At 41.5% G+C, this 21,316-nt stretch overlaps 1 protein-coding gene across 4 annotated transcripts; it reads left to right on the top strand.

The window, feature by feature from the left end:
• The first annotated feature begins 2,737 nt into the window (after nucleotides 1-2,737).
• Nucleotides 2,738-20,224, top strand: tasor2 (transcription activation suppressor family member 2). Of its 4 annotated transcripts, none has more exons than XM_080504593.1 (22): nucleotides 2,738-3,193; nucleotides 3,426-3,574; nucleotides 3,714-3,809; nucleotides 3,913-3,985; nucleotides 5,303-5,394; nucleotides 5,486-5,623; nucleotides 5,869-6,002; nucleotides 6,115-6,131; nucleotides 9,257-9,356; nucleotides 9,451-9,545; nucleotides 9,678-9,784; nucleotides 10,080-10,152; nucleotides 10,262-10,333; nucleotides 10,434-12,527; nucleotides 13,398-13,710; nucleotides 13,891-14,323; nucleotides 15,522-17,804; nucleotides 17,904-18,020; nucleotides 18,111-18,264; nucleotides 18,363-18,468; nucleotides 19,407-19,588; nucleotides 19,774-20,224. In XM_080504593.1, exons 1-22 carry the CDS (start codon nucleotides 3,160-3,162, stop codon nucleotides 19,869-19,871), a joined length of 6,960 nt encoding a protein of 2,319 aa, XP_080360719.1. In that variant the 5' UTR covers nucleotides 2,738-3,159; the 3' UTR covers nucleotides 19,872-20,224. The 4 variants fall into 4 exon arrangements, with proteins under 4 accessions (XP_080360719.1, XP_080360717.1, XP_080360720.1 ...); XM_080504591.1 differs by having other exon boundaries at nucleotides 12,957-13,710; XM_080504592.1 differs by lacking the exons at nucleotides 2,738-3,193; nucleotides 3,426-3,574 and having other exon boundaries at nucleotides 3,760-3,809; nucleotides 5,320-5,394; nucleotides 12,957-13,710.
• The last annotated feature ends 1,092 nt before the right edge of the window (nucleotides 20,225-21,316 follow it).

Below are 21,316 nucleotides of genomic sequence, written 5' to 3'. Positions count from 1 at the left end.
AAAAAACCCCACGCCGGACAGCCGGTGCGAGGATCCAGAGAGGAGCCGGGGGTTCAGTTTATGTAAACACCGAGCCGGTGCATTCTGGGAAATGTAGTCACCAAAGTAAAGGCTCACAAAGAACAGCGGTAACAGAATAATACACTGAAATGACACATTCAGAGATTATACCGGGAATAAGGTATACATTTAAAGGCATTCAGTTGTTTTACAGTATAGAAAACTTGGTATAATGTGTATTGGGTTAGCTTTGGTCTGTACGGAGTTCTGGAGTGGCCATATATAGAGAAAACAAAACACGAGTTTAAACGCAATAATAAGTCGTTCCCTCAAGTTATTAACTTGAAGGAAGGAGTTACTATCTCTTTCCCTCGCAATTAATTTTTTTCACCAATGTGTTAGGTGAAAAACCTGCAAGAATGAGAAAAGAGAGACAACCCCAGTATCGAGAGAAATAAAGATTCAAAACAATCAGTTAGCTTGTACAAGGGCAGAGAAATTAATTCACCTCACAGCTGAAGTTCATCGATCTGCAAAGATCTTCACTTTGCTGCCCATTTTAATTCCCTAAGTAGGCGGTTACATTTTCATTCACAGATGCAACAAAGCAGGTTAACAGTGGTCCTCAGGCCTGTGTGTATATGTGTGTGTGTGCGTGTGTGTGTGAGTACACTTCTATGCGAGCCGTGAGAGCAGGAATGCCCTGAGATAAGACATGTCCCCCGGCCTGGAGGCCAAAGACCTTGAAGACATCTCAGAGTGGTTACAGTCACAATACTTTCCTGTGAGCGCAGCTCGTAACCTTGCAGTCATGAGCAGAGTTCAACACAAACATGCATGAATCAACGATAACTTGCAAAATGTTAATTCCCATTATACCAAGTACTAATAATAAATATAAAGTACAGATTTACTTAAAACAATGTTGTCTCTATCCCCATCATATTTGCTGTTATGGAGGCTTTGGCATTACATTGTGAATTTCTGCTCCTTTCACTTTATTTCTGGGTGGCTGAATGTGGATATTCTGTGATCGACCTGTGATCGGATAATCAAATGCTTCAACATCGAGGAGGAATGGAGGTGTAGAATGGTCCACAGCCGTTTTCAATGGCAAAATACGTAAACACACCCTTATCTACAGCAACAAAAGTTCTCTTTCACACGAAGCACCATTAAAAGGCACATTTTAAGGCAATAAATAAATAAATAAATCAAAGTCTTAATTTTGCAGCAGTATGTACTTGGTTTTGTAGTTGCTGCTACAAAACTGCTTCTAAATTCTATATCCAATGCGGCTGACTATGTGTGACAGCGCACACACAGTTACTATCTCATGCCCATAGATTACTTTTTTTTTTTCTCATTCCCTCGCTTTATTAACTTGATGGAGCAACTTATTATCTCATTCCCACGTGTAATTCTTTTTTTTCCTCCATGGCCACTTTGGGGTTCTGTAGATTTGACAAAACTACGACAAAAAAATTAATTTTTATTCAAGATTTTTTATTTTTTTTAAATCGCAAGGACACAAGCATGTTCAACATAAAATCTGCACATTTTGATTTGGGCCCCTTCATACCATGTTGATCTCTGAGCTTGACTATTCACAGTGGATGAGTTAACAAAAAAACATCTCTCTTTTTCAAAACAAACATTTACCGACATTCATGTGGCCCTGTTACTCTTTTTTCAACCGACCTCATAAGACAAACTAACTTGTTGACATTGTCCCTGAGGAGAGCTGACCACTTTTTATTGTATTGTAAACAATGTTGCCTCCAACTAAGAACAGTCAGAAGTATCCCAGACTAATACATGCTTTGCAATAAAGTGGTATTTTACACTGGAAATGCTTCGGTGAAAAGAAAACTCCCGTGCAGAATATTTTATATTGGCCAACTGTTCTGTTTTGGACTCAATTTCCCCATCAAGAGTACCCAACATGCTGTTTAGCATATTCCATACCACTGGATCAGCTGTCCATGTTTGCACCCGAAGCGGTGAGTCTACTTGGACAAATTGCCCGAAATGCATTGACAGAGACATTTTAGGGATTTTGAGTCATTCTGCACAGCAGATGGTTTTATTGCATTAAAGATTTTAATCACATTAAAATCATGATGAGGGATTACTCGATTCTGAGTTTAAAATAATCGCAACAATTGCTCGTATAAAAATAACTTATATGGAATAAAAACTAATTCTATTGAAGAGAAAGTGAAAAATGCAAGCTATCTTTTCAAGTTCTTGTGTCAAATAAAGTGGACTTTTTTTATTTATTATTTAAATGATCTCCATTTAAACTCAGTGAGTGATATTTGATATCTGGATGAAAACCCTGTGGTGCCGGAGCAGTCCAGCTGCTGCGCCCCCTGGCGGCGGCCCACTGCCACACACTTTGACAACCCGGTAGCTCTTGGGAGTGTTTCCAACTTCCTTCCTTTCAGTTTCCAAAAGTTACTTTCCGGGCAGCAATTTGGAATAAACTCTAGTAAAGCAAGTTTTAAAACGTGAGAGCAGCCCCATAGTTCCGACGTGTTTCCGGGTGATTTGCTGTTGAAGTTCGGGTAGAAAAAGAGTGTCGAGGAGTGAGAGGAGTGAGTCCCGCAGCGTCAGAGATCCACAGCTCGGCTCGGCATACCTCCTCTCCTCCTCCTCCTCCTCCTCTTCTCCTCTCTCTCTCTTGTTCTCTCTCTCTCTCTCTCCCTCCAGCACACAGTTTGGTGTACTCTTTCAAGATGGACGTTTCGATAGGTTTCTCTTTCTTTTTCGCTACGGAGCGTGCACGCGCCGCTCGGCCGCGATAAAGTGGACACGTGGGATTTGTTCGTATTTTACCGGATTTGGGACGAAAAGTGAACGTGTCTGGATTGTTTTTATATATACATATTTTTTTAAACGCCGCTTCTTCTTCTTTCTTTTTTTTCCCAAACGGCTCCTCGCCAACTTCCTGGGTGTCGCGCGCGGTCACGTATGTCCCAACGGCCACGAACACACACCGCGAGTGACTTTGAAAAAAAACCCAAAACGGTTCCTGGACGATTCTCCTCTGCGTGGGATTATTTATTTATTTTTCCTGACTTCACTGCGATGTTTTCCTGCGAAGACGGCGGTTTCCAGCGACGGGATCGGGGAGGACGTGTCGTTTCATAAGCAATGGAAAGAGACGATGGTGGAGTCTCGAGTGAAGGTGAAATGCGTTAGATCAATAAAAACAACACAACTCCGCCACTTTTACTTCAGGGTTTTAAAGGATATTGAAGAATTGATCAAAAAAAAAAATCGTTTTGTGATACCAGACGCTTGTCAGTGAGAACAAGCCGTCCCCAGAATTGAGAAACACCTTGGCTTTTTTTTTCTCCCTCCTCCCCTGGCTGTAATTTTCCAGACACCTTTTCTAACGCCGTTTCGTCCACTTTTAGGTGTTTTGATACCTGTGCCAGACTCTTCTGAGCTCTTTGACAAGACTGTCCTGGCTCCACTGCAGAGTGCCTACCTGTATGAGGAATCAAGGCACTTTTTCAAATACAACTCTGCTGTGTTGGTGAAAAACCCAGTGCTGGAAGAAAAGGTCAGTCCAAACCCCGTGTTTGACTTGATCAAAACACATAACCGACGTTGGAACGTTTTAACCTTGTTTTGAGTCCAGACTGTGATTTAGAATGGCAGGGACGCTTATAACACTTTGTTTCCCCCCCGTCATACCACAGTACAATACATTCCGAGAAAAGAGGAAACAAGCAGGCTACTCTGAAGAGGATCTGAAGGAGTCGTATGGATTTCTGCTGTTTGACGACATCAACAAGGTAGACATGCATACGTGACACGAGATGGCAAGAATTAATAAAAGAAGTACGAGCAAATCGGATCTTATTGACGTGTACATGCATTTTCTTCGTCTGTTTAAAGGCAACCGCACTGGGACAGACGGGTGTGCTCACTGGCAACAGCACGTGCACGACCCTGGGAGATCCGTCAAAGGGTAAATGATGTCCTCTGCTGTCTGTGGACATTTTTGTCAAGCAGTCGCGAGAGCTCAGCGTCAGGATTGTGAGCAGGAGGTACAGGAAAAGAAGACACGACGTGCCCTGCAGTTTTTAGGTTTACAGGAAGATCAGTTGTACTGATTAGTTGATTTCAAAGGCACGTCAAGAACAGATGCATCGTCAAGCGTTTACCTTAAATCGTCACGTATGGACATATCTCCAAATCCGTGCAGCTTTTCCAGAGGATTCACAGGAGAAATGGAGCTCAGGGAGTGCTCTGTGTTGGCCGTCTGCTGCTGCCCCCTGCTTTGAAAGCGAAAGCACAGCTGAAGCACTCTTAATGTACACAAATGAAAGTGGAAGAAAGTCTGGAGTGAAACAGAAAGTGTAAGTCATATGAGCAGCTGGGAATAGAAAGTGTGTTTACTGAGGCAGACTTCCGGTCTGGTGAGCTGCCAGGGCTGAAGCGTGGCGCTGTGGCGGCCGCGGAGCCGCATTCGGGTGTGACGAGTCCACAACTTGAGCATAAACATGGGTCAAAGTGCTTTTGTCCAACCTGTTTTTCACATGGCTTGTAGGGTTGCTTGTAATTGAATGTTTATGTGTTCCATGTTGGTAATCTTATTTATCAGATTTGATTCCTGTGAGATATCTGTCTTTGTCTTTTTTTTTTTACTGCTGACATTCCCTTATACAACATAGTGGAAGTATAACATGTGTTTTTGGAGTTTTCAAAGGAGAAAAAAAAAAGGGAACAAGCACTCAAGTGTCTGGCCTCCTTTTGTGTTCACAATAGTTTAGAATCGGCGAGAGGCCCGGCACACCTTGTTAAACCTGCTTGAACCTCGGCTCATATTCCTGACTGGTTCAGGACCCGTCGCTGAAGGTGGAGTCACGCAATTCATAACTTCATTCAGTTGGTTAATTTTTTATTTTTTTTTAACCAAGTTGAATTCACCCTCCATAAAAAAGCGTGGGCAAATCTTATTGTGCAACTTGCAACACTTGCTTCCAGCTTGACCAAACAACTGGAGTCACTTGGAATATTGAGCAAGAACACAAAGTCCAGTCTTGAGTTGTTGTTTTTGAACTTCGTCTGCCTCACATGAGCAGAGGTTCTAGTTGAGGCATAGCCTGGAAAACGAGTTGTGGCAGTTTTACAATAGGGTGTGGCCTTTGTACAAAAACCCCCCCCCCATTATGATTGATTTGTAATGTTCTTTCCGGAGTCGCAACTCCTCATCAGTGGCTTTCACGACAATATCGTCTGAAAATCTTCATTAAAGTGAACGTTTTTCTGTGTTTTTAAAAAGGCGTTTACATTTCAAAGTATTCTGACTGTCTGGATTCAAACTGCTGGTACCATGGGAAATCTGGATACATCGCCATCATCAGGCTCACAAAGGTACCCAATACGTTTCTGATTGTCCGCGTGGGGTTTGGTTGTGTGGCGGCTCTCCCGAGGTAACACATTGGGGGTTTTGTGCTCCAAACAGGGCAAAGTCAAGCAAGTTCTAGAGATTTACACTCAGAACTTCACTGCGCCCACGGAGGGTTTCGACTGCCACGTGTCTGAGCAGTTGTCCTCGGTGTCGTCCGAAACCAGCTCGTTTCTAGCATTCGAGCGAACCCAGGTATGCCGTGACTTTGTCGTTAAAATTGATTCAATGGTAAAGGTGACGGTGGCTTCAAGTTTTCATGGTCAGATCCGTCACCCAAAAAAATGGAAATGCACACACTTGATAACACATTTTGTAAGTGTTGGCACTCGGGATGTTGTAACGGTATTTTACAGTATACTGCGTGCCACACTGTATACATGCGTGTTAAAGACTGTCAAATTGAGCCGGCGCTAATTTCTTTTTTTTTGTCTCGCCAGTATTACATATATGAACGCCTGAAGGAAGGAAGCAATGAAACGGCCCAGTCCCCCAGCGCCGCCTGTCCGTTTGCCATCGTGTCGTTTTCATACACGGATTCCAAAGCGACACTTGTAGTACCACAGGAGAAAAGGTCGGGCAAACACACATATTCCCTCCTCCGATCTTTAACGAGTTTCTTTTCTGTTTCGACTTGAGGATATTCACGTTTTCTGATCAACTGTTTGTTTCTTTTTATTTTGCAGCGAGGTGAAAAAAATAGGTGAGTAAGAGGCCATTAATGGAACAGATTAGGTTTTTTTTTCCTTGTATAGGTACAATAATTTAATAAAGTGTATTGCAGGTATGTCAATTTAAAGGTTTTGCAGAGGAACAGAGGCCCAGATTCATCTGTTCAAAAAAGACCGAACTCACAGTTTGCGGGAGTGTTGAGCTATAATCACATTATCCAGATAGTTGTTTTCGTCAATTTGTCCTTTTTGTTCATCTTCTTTAGGGAAGGCAAATACATGATGATTACAGTATATTATTGCCACTTCATGTAATGAGTTCACAACTTTGTCTCTAGAAATATTCAAATTCAGAAAGTGGTGAACCTGCAGTCTAAAAAAACCAAAAAAACAGACTTTTGTTCATGTTTATTAATTTATTTATTTGTTTTTATTATTTTGCTAATCTTGAAGAGAAACAGTTTCACGCAAAGCTAAAAGGACATTATAAAGATAGTCTTTGATTTTAAATATCGTCTTTGTTGAGTTGACATTAATTCCGTGGTTTTCCCTGAATAAATATCCATTACAAGCTTCAGTCTTTAGTAGAAAAACAATACGATGAATTGCAATTATTACAGAAAACTGTGCAATTAATTGGTTAATGTTTTTTAATCGACTGACGGCACTAATCAAAATACATAACACATTTTGAGAACGGGGTCATTTTGGTACCAGTGATGTACTAATTAAGCTTGTGTTTTATATTAAAAGACACAGTTTTTGTTGCCGTGCTTCATGCCTACATAAAGCTCGGGCTTTATGAAATTCTTCAGTGACAAAAATAGTTAAAACAAGGAACTTAACGCAGGCTGGCTGCCGTCTCAATCCTGTGGCGGTGGTGGCAGGAGGATGGCAACCAAGCTGTCATCAATCATGGATAATACCTCCCACCCCTACATTTGTCTTAGAACTATTTATTTATAGTATACTGGTTATAATCTAGTATGATTGGATGGCATTCTTGAGTGCTGTGAAGGGCGCCTTCAAATAAACGTTATTGTTATTATTATTTACACCATTACATGTAATTCATGTATGTAAATGCATTTTGTTTTATATTCTGGGCTTGCATTTTTCTTTTTTATGTACGTATTATTATTATTATTATTATAATACTTGTTTTGCAGTTTCTTTATTTGTAACTTTTTGTTCTGTCCAGTCTGTGTTCACTGGTGTTGGCAACACTGAATTTCTCCCCTATGAGATTAATAAAGGCATATCTTATCTTAAACGCACCTGAAGATAGAGATTCTCAGGCAGGAAGGGCACTCCCTGCCACCAGATAGCCAGGATGTGCGGAAGCAGTCTTTCAACAGTTGGATACAGTTTGCAGATAAGCCAACGGCTTGGAAAACAAACCAAGATCTGGGCAAGAGACGACAGCATTGTGATCTGCACGTGCAGAGAAAACCACCAAATAACATCGCAGGAGCTTCAGCAGCAGTGGTCAAACCAAACTGGTGTCCAGTGTTCCACCTGCACTGTATGTGGTCGACTTTTAGATCATGGCTTAGGATCCTACAAGGCTCTCAAGAAATGCCTGATCAATGAGAGGCAGCGGTTGACCCGGTACCGTTGGGGCCCAAGCATACAAGAACTGGACGTCCAGGAATTCTGTCAGATGAGTCCAGTTTCCAGCTTCATCTTCCCTTCTGCACATGCACCGTTCTATCAAGGTTAAAACTGGACATTTCACCAAGTTTTAAGCCCGTTGCCACACATCCAGGACCAGTAGAACTTGGCTGCAGGAGCACAGTGTCCAGCTCGATCCCATAGGCGCAAGCCCCATTGAAAAGCTATGGTGGATTATCAAAAGGTCTGTTTCAAAGCATAAACCGAAGAACTTGGAAGAATTGAAAGCTGTAATTCAAGAAGAATGAGACAAGATTACCCCTCAACTGTGTGAAAGACTGGCGGGGAACATGCCAGCCAGGATTGGAGCTAATGGCTGGACAACTAAATATGGATTTGATGATGTTATAGTTTATATATTTGTTCAATTTTGAACACTGTTATTTATTACCTTCGCCAATGAAACTTGGGCAATCAATGAAGTTAGCCAATAAGGTTATGTTTTCAATATTTCTTTCTACCCGCAGAATGTCTTTAAAAGGAAGTGATACTTTTGGTTCATCAGCGACTACAAAACAAACTACATACTACTGTAAATGAAAGCATGGATTTTCTTTAGCGATAGAAGGAGCCTTTTAATGGCACCTTGTGTGAAAGAGAACTTTTGTTGTCAGTCACTGTGTGTTTATGCAGGTTACCATTAGCTGCATTCCATCGTTCTCCACCTCCATTCCTCCCGACGCTGAAGCATTTGATTCAGACACGTCCAGAAATAAAGTGAAAGGAGCAGAAATTCACAATGTAATGCCCAAATGTTGAAAAATAAGCCCCATTTGCGTGTTATTTAATTTTCTTTTATGCGCGCTATCAACGCTACGTTGGTGAAATCAGTGCCGTACGACGTTTTGAAGTGATGCAGTGACGTGGTTCTCACTTGGCTCTGTTGACACATGGGGGGAAAAAGAACCGGTTCTTTGGCGGTGCTCATTTAAGAACCGGCCTTGAACTAGCACCTGGTTCTTTTTTGGTGGAAAAGTCCGAGCAGTGACGTAGTGACCTGGCCTACCGAGTTAGCATTGACATGAGCTATCGGCCAGCATGCTAGCGATGCTAACTCGGTTCCGCAAACAAATGTGGCGCTGGCGAGGGTCTGCGCTCTACTGATTGTCCGGTGTTCTTGTTGACTTTATCGACAATGTTGAGAACTGGCATATTGAAACCGTCAAATTTTGTTTGGATTTTTCCTGTAAACAGTAACCAAAAATATCTCATTTGTATTTGTGTCTGTCTAATGCCACACCTTTTTTTTTTCCCACAAATATTTTGTTATATTTGAGATTGTGTAAAATTCTAAGGGTGTTTGGAAACTTTCTTTTCTGCCACTGTATATCAATATGCAGATGACGGCAAACAACTTCTGTCATTCTGCTAAATAATTTGTGGGCGATTTGTTTTAACACATATTGATTTAAAGAAAGCTTATGTTTCTGTGTACGTCCACATCATTTAAATTAGATTTTTGTGTTATTTCCATTTATTTCAGCTTGTCCATACTTACCTTGGAGGGGAGAGCTTCAGATCGGGACTCAGTCCTACAGCGTCGGGCTCAGGTCAACAGCAGGGGCTTCTATGCCTTCACAGCTGTAAGCAAGAAGTGCAAGCACACCACATTCACATCATTTGTTTTTGTTTTTTTGCAGCATATCTAATTTTTTCTCCCCTGTTTTTTTTTGTAAGCCCACCTGTGGTGAATATTGAGAAAGCCATTTCCATGGTGGATCTGAGGCACCTGTTGCCAAGGGCTGTTTTTGAGACCTGCATCCCTGGTGAAGGTATGTTTTTAATATGTCAAGGATGAGGATTTATGGAAACACCATCCTGTTTTCCAAAGTTTCACCATATTTTCATTGAGAAGGGAATTCATTTTTTAAATAAAAAATTACCTTTTTTTTTTTGTCTATTAGCATTTCTGGATGGATTGTATTGCAGTCTGTGTGAGTTAATTTCCACTGAGGTGGAAGAAAGCGACAGTCTCACTCTGCTTGTTGGTGAGATCAAGAAGAAAGATGCTGTAAGTTTCTGTTTTTGATCAATAGTTCAGAGACCGCAAGGTGCAGTCGTTTGTCACATGAACAAGCTGCAAGTCAAAAACCTGCTGCAGTCGACTCATGGACCAGGACCTGTCATTAGTCATTTTACTGAAATCAGCTTGGCCAATCATTATATTGGTAAATACTGGTTAATAGATTCAACTAAGCAAATTTACAGGGCACCGTTCTGTTTAATTTCTTGGGGTTTCATTGTCCACGATGATATGTGATCGAATTTGACCAGTTATCTAAAACAGTCTCTCGTTTTTTCCACAGGCTCTCACTTTTCCACTTAATGATGGTGGGTTTCTTATCCTGTTGCACTCGTCTCATTTCCTTGGGTATAATGGTAAGTTATAAAGATTATGACTGCTCGCAGTGGTGACATTTGCATAAAAGGATCATCACCATTATTGATAAACACAAACGAATGACTTCCTTCTACAATATTCTTTCAGATATGGGGTGTGATTCAACCGAAGGTCTGCAAGGCATCTTTGTGTTTCCAGATTCCCGTGTTGCAGTGGGAGGTGATTATAGTTAGTTTTTTTTTTTTATTTAATTTTAGATCACTTTTGTAGGATTACAAGAGAAGCTTCTAAACGTATTTGGTCTCTCTGCCTTTTACAGATGTGAAATTTGCACATGGACCCTCTGCCATATTGCCTGAAAAACGCTGGTTTCTCCCTGCATTACGGGCTGCAGAGCGTAAATTTGGAGAACCCACCATCGAACCAAGTGACCAACTTTGGGACAGATTGGTGCAGTATGTGCAAAGTTGCGAATCTCGGTTGAATCCTGCGCTGGAATCTAGTTCCTCGAGGGATGCCAGCAAATTTCCTTATCAGTATGATGAGCAAGGTGGTCACAAACATGTCAGTTCCCCCCCAGGGTGGACTAATGAGGTGTGGCAGAGCTTGAAGTCATACCTGAGCAAACCAAGCTCCTTTCAGCTCCCACTGTCCAAGGCCTCAGAGATTCTGGCAGCTGAACAGGAGGAGCAAAGAGAGGACCTTGATGACGATGTCTATATCTGTCTGTCATCTCCTGAAATGGGCAGTCCTGAGAGCAGTGTACTAGAAGACCAGTTGTCAGATAAGACGCGTGTCGACACTTTGACGGACAATTTTGTATCAAAGGCTGAAGCCCAAAGAGACTCGCCACTGGTGCCTGAAAATGTTGTGCGAGATGCTTTGCAGACTGGATGTGCCGCTAAGGACGATGCACAAAGTGCCACGCACACTGAATTGAGAAGAAATTATAATGCTGAGGGGAGAAATGAACTCCTTCCGCTATCGGATGACCTTCCTTCAGAGCTGATTGTCAGCATTACCTCAGCAGAAAAAAGTGTCTGTGTGGGCTCCATAAGTGTTGACAGAAACATGGCAACAACAAAGCATGATGACTTTCAGTTTGGTGGGATCGCCATGAATGTCAAACTCCAGCATTTACAAACGAGGTCCCACAGTGACGAGCCCGATGAAGCTCGAAAGGCTGCGGTCCACCCCATCAAACTCACGAATACCAAAAAGAGAAGAGGACTGAGGGGCCGTCCAAGAAAACAAAAACCGGTATCTCCGACTTGTGTTGGGACTCCCAGTACACAGACGGGAAAAACGCCAGATGAGATTGGCAGCTTGAGCAATCGTCAGGATAAAACCACAGAAGAAGTGCGTAGTAATCCACAGCAGAGCGTTAAATCCAACGCTGCTCCGAGGAGAGTCATCCGACGCAAACACATCGCAGTAGCGGACCCCAGACTACAGAGCTTGGAAAACAGCGTTTTAATGGAACTTAAAGCTGCTCCTCTGCGGAAGAAAGCAGATCTTTGGGATCTCAAGCCCGTTGTCTCCGAATGTGGAAGAATCTTGGTTCCTCATGGTTCTTTAGATATTGCTTCTCATGTAAAGCATATTCGGGAAAGGATCCAAGCTACAAGAGATGAGCTGAATCTGGACAAGCCATTGCCTGATCCCTTTGAAGAAGCTCATTACATAGTGGAAATGGAGCAAGGGGCTTGCACTGATCGAGAAAAATCAGTAGATGAAATTGACATCACAAAATCTTTGGACTGCACGAACCATCAGCAGAACACTAACAGTCACGTTGATCCTGAAGAAAAAATTTTGGGGCACCCGGACAATTGCTCAGTCTCATTGGTTACCGAGACTACTGTGGAATCTAGCAAAGACGCAGATTCTCTTCCCTCTCGAACACTTCAGGAAGAACAAATGGATTCCATTTCCACAGGAAAGAGTTCACAAAAGGGTGAACTATTGTTGAGCAAACTGAAATCAGTTCTCCAAAGAGGAAAGAAAAAAATTGATTCATTGAGGATAGAAGAAGCAGCAGAGAGCAGCGTTCAGGACATCGAGGCCTGCCATAAGAAGCACAGAGTGGAGTCTGAAAAGGAAATGTTGACGGGGCAGCACAGTGGACGCGCTCCGGTTGGGAGTAGGAGTGTCGACATCATTTCGAACATGCTGCCAGTTGATGTTTTTGCGTATGCCCTTGGCCTCACCCCGAAGGAGACGCCAGAGAAACGTCAGAGAACTGGGGGGCAGGAAAATCTGCAGGGGGAAGACTCGCCTGAGACACACGAGAAATCCTTTTCAGACAAGCAGCATCAGATACTACGACGACCACTATCGATTTATCCACGTCGAAGGATTAAAACGCTCAAGAAGCTGCAAGGAATCTCCGAAGAATGCATTAAAAAGAAATGTAAGCTGTATTTTATATTGATAGCTTGATGATACTTGATTTTTTTTAATATATAAAACTAATATACTTGTGTATAAACTAATTATACTTTATTAAGCAGCTTGGGAAATGTGTAAAATCTCTGAAGTATTGTGCATGGAACTCTTGACTTGATTCTTGACTCTGCCACTCCTTCAACTGACCTTGGTCCATTCCACCTGTGCTTTGCTGAGGCTTCAGTAACTCTATTTGCCCTCTAGTTGCTTCATGCTGCGTTTCTGCAACTCGTGTCAGTTTGCAATCAAGCACTGCATATATCAAGCATTGGTAAAAGTTAGATAGTTAACGTGTTGGTGACAATCAGAGATTTGTTGGTATTTTTCAAGTGCTTTCAATGTGCTACGTTTTATTTTCATGCTTTCTCTTTTTCCCTTTGTTTTGTCTTCACAGGGTGGTTGCATTTTCAATCTCCAGCTTGTAATGCCAGTGACAATCTCGCAGATAAAGACTGTTCTAGGGACAATTTGGTCAGGAAGACTGTTAAGGAAAATGTGAAAAGTGTTTGCGCATCTACAGATGGATTGAACTTGCTTGCTGACTTGGCACTCGGTGCAGATAGCGGCCAGGCTCCCCCACAACAGCACCGAGCGCTTGAAAGAAAACCCGAGACAACTTTGACGGAGTGTGATCTGACCAAAAATGTTACCAGTGTTGACCATGAGTCAATTCTCCATGCCCTGCTTAGGCAGCCTGCTGCGAGAGCTGTCCACCAGCATCACGCGTCTCCTTCACTGAACCCCCTTGTGGGAGAGAGTGAATCGGTTGATTTTTTAATGAAGGAACATGCTTACTCATTGGACCCATCTTCCTCTTTGCTGTTGGGTTTGCCAGGTACACCCTTCCAGGCATCCCCTGTAAGTGGTTCTGCCAGACTGCTGCTTCATCACCAGACAGTGCATGGTGATGAATACAAATCACTACGCCCCTCTGTCGGTGAAGAAGATCAATGTGAAGCCACAGAGTCTCCAGAATGCCTGAAAAAACTCTTGACGACCAGGCAAAAGTTCAGATGCTCTCATACCTTCGATCACAAGGATGGTTCTCTCCAAGTCACACGTCAGTGGCCAGAAACATACAACTTTGACCCAGACAGCAAGTTTACAACTGAAATGATCACCAAAGCGATCAACCGAGCTCTACATGGGTATGTATATTGTTTTGTTTCTGTATACTATGTTTCTTATCAAAGATACAAATTTTGCTGGTTTGTTGCATAATTTCAGTGACTTTACACTCAAATATTGAGTGTAAAGTCCAACGTTTGACTTTTAGTTTGGTACAAATCTATATAGCTTAATGTCTGTACATTTTTCATCTTCAATAGGCCATGGGATTTCTCCATCCAGTACTCTGAAACCGAGCGGCAGTTTATCACCCACATGTGGATAGGTCTGTTTTACAGCCGATCAACAGCCAGGTCCTTTCACGATGACTCAAACTTCACATACCCATGTCCCGAAGAATGTCCGGAGGTTCCCAGTGCAGTGAATTCAGATCCAGCAGGCCATGACCTCGAGACCAGTTCATTCGAAGATACCTCAGATCTCTCAACTCCAGAAGCTTTGGACCTCAGCAAAAAGTGCAACTCAACCTTGGACCAAGAGTCAGTGATTTTGGATTTGTCCTTGAAGAACTCCATTTCAGAGACCGTCACTTCAGAGCCACAGGTGAGCAAAAAGGACACTTTGGAATCGAACGAGCGGGAAGAAGTCACCAAAGCACTGAATGAGCTGAAATCACCTGACGCGCTAAATGAGGTAAACAACTGAAGTTTGTTTGGAAAGTTTTATCTACATAAGTTTGTGATTAATTTGAGTTGAATATGCCAGGGGGAAAACGTGTTACTAACCACTCCAGCAAGTTTAAATCCTAAAAAGAAAACACAAATGAAAAAAATCCCTTTAAGTCATGAGATTCTCTATTGCTTGTCCGGTTTCTGCCATTAAATGCAGTCATATTGAAATAGAAACTGAAAGTGAAAATGAAAGATATCAAAAACATCATGAAAATGCCTTATAAAACTTTTCTTCTTCTTTTTTTTTTTTACACATTTCTATCAAAAGTTGTGCACATGGCAAAATACAAAGTGTGTTAAAGAGAACAAATAATATACAAAGCATATGGCAAGCAATTTTGAGTAATTTCCTAATTTCAATCCTCACAAAGAGACCAGGGGCAAAGTCACTTTAAAAAGACAACCTACTATATGGATAAACAGTGAGACTAAAACAAACTCTGCAAAGCAGGGTAAGTCAACAAAAAGCTTCCTTTTCCTTTGTGCCTCTTCCTCTGTCTGAAAATATGCAGAGTATATAATATTGTTGGTCCAGTCTCCTTTTTGGCAGGCTCCTTTCCATTCTTCATCCTCTATAAGAAGATTGATCTCCACCTCCCATCTCTCCTTTCTTTTCTTTTTTTTTTAAATTAAACTCTGTAAACCTACATGCCCTAAAGAGATTATTGCAGAGAAAGGTGTATCAGCATATTTCCTGCTGCTTTTCAATATATTGTAAATCGATACTTGTTTCACATAGATTGTTTGGGTGTGACAGTCAAATCTTTAATGGATATGATATTAAATGTGAAAATCTGCTTCATCCTTTAACAACTGTAATGAAAGACCAAATTAGATGCTGCTGTCCTGAACAACAGTGACTTGATGCACAGGAAAACGGAAAATCCTTCCATCATAGCACATTGTCACTGAACAAAATGACTGGTGTCATTTTAGTTAAGACAATGGTGGCCCATGGATCTGACTGATTTAATAGAAGCATATTTTTCCTATTACTGTGCTGACAATGACGTGAAGGAAATTGTCAATGCATCAGTCAAAAATGTGACTTTGAAAAATACTACACGAAAGAAACCCAACAGTTCTGATTTGTTTTTCTGCAGGAACTATCGCCTATAGACTGTATTCATGTTAATCTTATATTTTCTTTACTTTTTCAGAGTCGACAAGAGTTTGACCAATCCGCTGAGCAGAACGGTGAGGCGACTGACGTAAATGACAAGTCAGCTGATGGAGAGAGCGAGAACAACGGTTGCTGCAGCACTATAATTCCATTTATTGGACCAGATATATCTGGTACGACAGAACCACAGGATTCTTTGCTGAAATCCAATGACGAGGCTGTTGTTCAAGGCCAGGAGGAAATCCCCTCCATCAATGAATCTACCAACTCTGACGCTATCCTGCCTATTGCAGCGCTTGGTACATCGGAAATGTATGTTGAAAACGAAGAACCCTCTTTTCCAAAAGTACCACTTCATGATGCAAGTGAAACCTCCCAGCCTAAAGATGGGGGAAGTCAGCCTGACAACCGATGCCCTACCCCAACGATTGATGAAAAACCCTATGAATATATACCTCTGGGCTCTAGAAATGCAGACGAAATTCTCAAAAACATCTGTGAGACGTCCTCGTCATCTTCAAGCGGCGGGTTACCAGAGGAGAAAGACCTTTGTGATACTTCTGCAGTCAACACTCACCTCAGTTGTCACAGTAGTCTCCATGATGATCTTGAACCAAGAACCCTTCAAGTTTTACAAAGTGTGAAAGACTTCCTTTCCACATTAGACCAGACTGACCTGAACAAATTAACTGACATGAGCGAGTCCTCCGATCAAACCTCAGACTCCACAAACGCCCATGTTCCCGCTGTAACCGCTCTTAAGGATAGCAACATGACAAAAGAAGAAAAGCCAACAGAGGCAAGTGCCACGCAGGATTTGCATACTGAGCCATCTGATCCTGACCCGTCTTTTAAAGACAAAATGGAGCAAATACTATGTGTTAAATTGCAAGTGAAGAAGACGGACTCATCAGCACCTCCACTCTCTCCTATAACCAACGTTAAAGTGAAGAGCTCTGGAACGACAGATTATTGTGATTCTGACACATCTGTTCTATCAGCTGAATGTTCGCAAGTGAATCAATCTCACGTAAACCAGGAGATCAAACAAACAAACTCACAATGCACTTCAAAACATGAACCTTGTTCATTGTCTCAACATCCTGTAATGGCTGTAAAACCACCAAAGAGTAATGAAAGTCTAGTAGATCTCCCAGAAGAGCCACACAAGGAAAAATCTACTCAAAATGTACTGACTAGTACCCCTGTAGCAAAGTACACAAATCCAACTCCAATGCCCTTCGAAAATACAGAGAAAGACCATTTAATAGGAAATTCCAAAAACGTGAAAGGAAACCATCGGGACAATGGGCTTTCTTCAACAGACCATTGGCTGGCAAATGATCATGACAAATCGAATTCAGTGAATACTGAATGGGCTCTTCTCGATCCCGCATTTGATTATCGAGGAGACGATCATCCAAATGTCAGCACGATCACTTCCTCATTTCTATCGATATCATCCATTACACCTGCTGAAGGTTCCCCCAATCACTTTGATGCAGACCAAGGTTACGCGAGGTGTGGTCATTCAGATGAGGATCTTGAGCAGAGAACGAAGGAGACTACTAATATTGAACAAGCCGAGTGTTCTGATGGTACGAAGGTTGACGGCCCCATCCTGGGTCCCACAACATCTCTTGTATGCACAATCTTAAACACCAACGAGACGACTTCTGTTTCGTTTTTGGAGCAACTTTCCAATAGATGCCTCCATGTTGACCCCACTCAGGCGTCAGTAGAAGGGGCATGCCTCATATTTTCTGAAAAAATGAAACAGCTTGTAAAAAAGAGCAAGAGGGGGCCCACACAGCAAGAATATGCTTGTGACAAATTGAACTCATCTTGCTCTGCTCCCATGACTGTCCGTTTCTCCAATCTCGACGAACAGGACATTTCACTGTATCCGATGGGCACGTCACTTATTGGACAAACAATTGTGGTGGACATGTCCGACAGGAAAGACCTTCAGGTCCAAAACACCAGGCGTCCCCGAGAAATGTCCCACACAGCAAGCAATCCACTGGAGCATGCTGGCGTTTCACATTTGATGGCAGAGTGTGCGAGGCTCTACAACGAAAAGCTGCATGACATTTGTCCTGTTGAAATGGATCTCCCAAAGCCCAAGCGCTTCAAAATGGATGGAGTTCACTCAAAGACAGGCCCGAGTAAACACTTTGACTTCTGCAGTCAAATGAAGAGAGAGATGGATGAGACGTTTCGGAATAAGCTGAATTCACTTGTGAAGAATTCACGTAAAACGAGATACCGATTCTTCATATTGTTGACGTCTGACGGTGTCTTCTTTGATGAAACCAAGGTGAGACGAATTCTTAACATTTTTTCTGTTCTTTTGTATATACTAATTGAAGATATTTTTGTTTTAATACTGTAATTTCTACACTTTTTTTTCCAAAAGGCACAGTTAGAAGCAGAGGGTCATACTGCCGTCGATCCAGCTGAATTCTTCACGGATAGTTTGTCCACTCTACTCATCATCCTCAGGAATGAAGACATTGCCGAGCACATATTTCAGGTAAAAGATCGCTTAGTGGGGAGGAGAAAACACAACTGGACCGTCACAGTTGCTAATAGTAATGGAATGACTTGGAACTCTGCTATTTAGGTCCCACACTTGCTTGAGCTGAAGAGGTCACCAAATGTGCTGTTTGCTGGCGTTGACGAGCCCGACGACGTCATCAATCTCACGTACCAGGAGGTCTTCACAGCCGGTGGGATTATAATGATTGACAAAGCAGCGCTGGAGGCCCTCAGTCTTTGTACGTACTTAAACTATAAAACGACTGCTTGTTTTTGCTGCCATGTAAACCAGACAATCCCGTTTCGCTCATTGTCTCCACTCTATGTGAACCTGTAGGCAACATGAAGGATGTATGTACAATACTGCAAGAGCTCAATGGAATGGGGAAGTGGAAATGGATGTTACATTACAGAGACAGTCGTCGGATCAAGGAGAATGCAAGGTACAGGTTCAAGACAGAACCAATATGGAAGACACATTTGGAGTATTTCAGTTCTTGTTTTTTTTTTTTTATATAAACCGTTTCAAAAGATGTAATGCTGCAAAACAATGCAGTAACCTACAGTGCATATTTTTCTCCTTTTCTTGTTTTTTCTTTCCTGAGCTCTTCCTCCAATCATAGAGCAAGAGATGTATTTAGAAACAAGCACCTATTACAAGTAACATAAAAAAAAAAATACAAATACAAATAATGGGACGTGTACATTTCACTGCCAATGCATTTAGAGAAACTTACATTGTTTCTTTCTCTGCAAATTACATTCATTGTTGAGAAATAACTGAAGATTCCTACAGCAGTAGATTATGGCATTATCAACCCACTTGTGCAGGCGCAGGTCTGCACCACAGGAGGACCTGTTCACTACTTACACATGATATTGAGTGTATTCTAGTTGCCTCATTCCAGTTTCTTGCTTCATTACAAGTTGGACAACATTCTAGAAGCTTGGAGTGAAGCTGTTCTTACTCAAGCTCTTCCCTAGTATAATAGCGCATCTTTATCCGGATGAGTTTATCCTTGGAATGTCGATCTGAAGGAGTCCAAGGCTTTATTGTTTCTGCTTCAACACCAAAACAGCTCTGATTCCTACATCCTGAAGCAACTGGAGGCATTTCATCCTGGTGACAGTTTACATGCAGCCTGTGCTTTATTATGTTCGAGTTGAACAGCGTTCCTGCCCAAGGTGGTCTTGAAGTGCTCATCACTGTTGTTGGGTATTTTCATTCGTTGGGGGGAAAAATTCATAGAAAAAAAACAACTGTTATCATGCAATTATAGTGAATATTGATCTAAGCCATTCAGATACAGTAGTGTTTCTTCCTTAGATTGTGCTGCTGTTGTTGTTGAACCCTTCTAAGGCTTATGCTTACCAAACCCAGGCTGAACGCAGAAGCAACGGAGAAGAAGAGGCTTCTGCTCTGGGGGCAAGACGCTGGGATCCTGGAGGTCATGCCTTACCATGAATGTGACCTGATGTCAAGAGATCAGCCTGACTATCTCACGTGTCTGATCCGCCTGCAGATCCAGAATATATCATCTCGCCACACAGTTTTTATCACTGGTGAGACTATACTGTACTATCATATTATCAATTTCGACTTCAATAAACATGCATCTTGTGGTATTATTAGGACGGGGATCATTTTGATGATGTGCCAGGGTGGGAAAACAAACAGAATGCCGCGTCACAAATTCATTGTACCTGACTTCAGCCGTGTCATGTATTCTGTGTCCTTTTTCTTCCAGATAATGCAACAGAGGGCGCCTATGAGAAGAATGGTATTTTCACAGCAACGATGAACTCTTTCCTAACAAAGTCACCAAGCGAAACATTTACAGTCTGATCTAAAATACAAAGGTCAAGCTGAACTGAAGTTGTAGATTTTATGACACAAAAATCAAAAACGAATGTCACACTACTTCTCTTTTTCTTTTTTGTATAAAGCAGTTATTTATGGCTTGAGACTTTGCTCAGACATTTTGTTTGGTTCTATTATAAGCTATACTTGTAAATCAGTAAATGAGCAGAGCAGCAAGAAGGCCTGTACCCTTGCAGCTGAGCTGGATTTATAAAGGGTAATATGTTTTTGTAAACTGTATTATAGTTGTAACATTTTCAACTGTGTTTCTTTGACGAGGACATTTTTGTTAAACTACTTTTCTATTGACGACTGCAAATAAATACATTTCCCCATTGTTTTCTCTTTAATAATCCAATCAATTCACCAATTCCAATGATAACAGAAAACAGCAGGGACAATCAAACCTTAGAGTGCTCAACTGTTCAGACTCTGGTTTTCAACCAACCAAACTGTGAATGTTGAGATTTGTAGGAACATGAGTAACATTCTTGAAAATATATATATATATATATATATATATTAAACAATACAAACCATTACTTTTAAACTATGAGTTGTTCTACTTTTTTATCTCAAAAATAGTTTTTTAATCAGTTTTAGGCTGTTTTAAATCTATTTCAAATAGTATTTTAACAAAATGAACTTACTGGTGCTCTCTTTTTCTTTTAATTCAACCGTTTACATATTTTGAACTGATTTTATGCCTTGAAATGTCAGTGTCTTTTAGATGGGGCTATGTCATTTTTTTAAGTTTGCAATTTTACTTATACATCTACTTATAACTCACGTCACCATCCACATTTTGAATTAATATTCAAACATTTTCACCCACAGTTTGAAGTCCAAAACTTAATGTATTATGTAAACAAAAGAAATACCTGTTTTTAGGGCCGCGTGGTGGCACAGTAGTTAGTCTTCAAATTCACGGGGCCTTTTTGTGTGGAGTTTGCATGTTCTCCTCTGTGTGTGGGTGAGTTTTCCCCCCCACAGTCCAAAAAAACATGCACACCCTCAGCCCCCACCAGCTCCCCCTTGAGCACTATGCTATGTGGCTGCCTACTGATAGGTCAATTCAAGAAATCTCCCCAAGGAGATTAACAAAGTATGATTCTTCTCTTCTACTTTATTGACATTTCTGTGCAGAACAATGTACGAAAGTTTCATTTGTATTTTTACTGTTCTTTCATTGAAATGTGCTTAAAACATAAATATTCCACAGGGGTCATTTAATTAATATGCTTGGTATTGATGCTCTTGACTGCAGTTAAAAAGTAACTAATTGAATGTGTACTCTGCTGCAAAAAGTAATGGTAGTTTTTGAGCGTAGTACTTTGATAATCATCCATCCTTCTTCAAATCCGCTTTATCATGCTGAGGGTCACAGAGTTCTGGATCCAGTCCCAGCCAACTATGGGCAAGGGCAGGAT

This window comes from Blennius ocellaris (assembly GCF_963422515.1).
Source record: "Blennius ocellaris genome assembly, chromosome: 11".
In the NCBI taxonomy this organism is placed as follows: domain Eukaryota; kingdom Metazoa; phylum Chordata; class Actinopteri; order Blenniiformes; family Blenniidae; genus Blennius; species Blennius ocellaris.
Note: the sequence above shows the minus strand (reverse complement) of the source record. Positions and strands in the feature narration are given on the sequence as shown.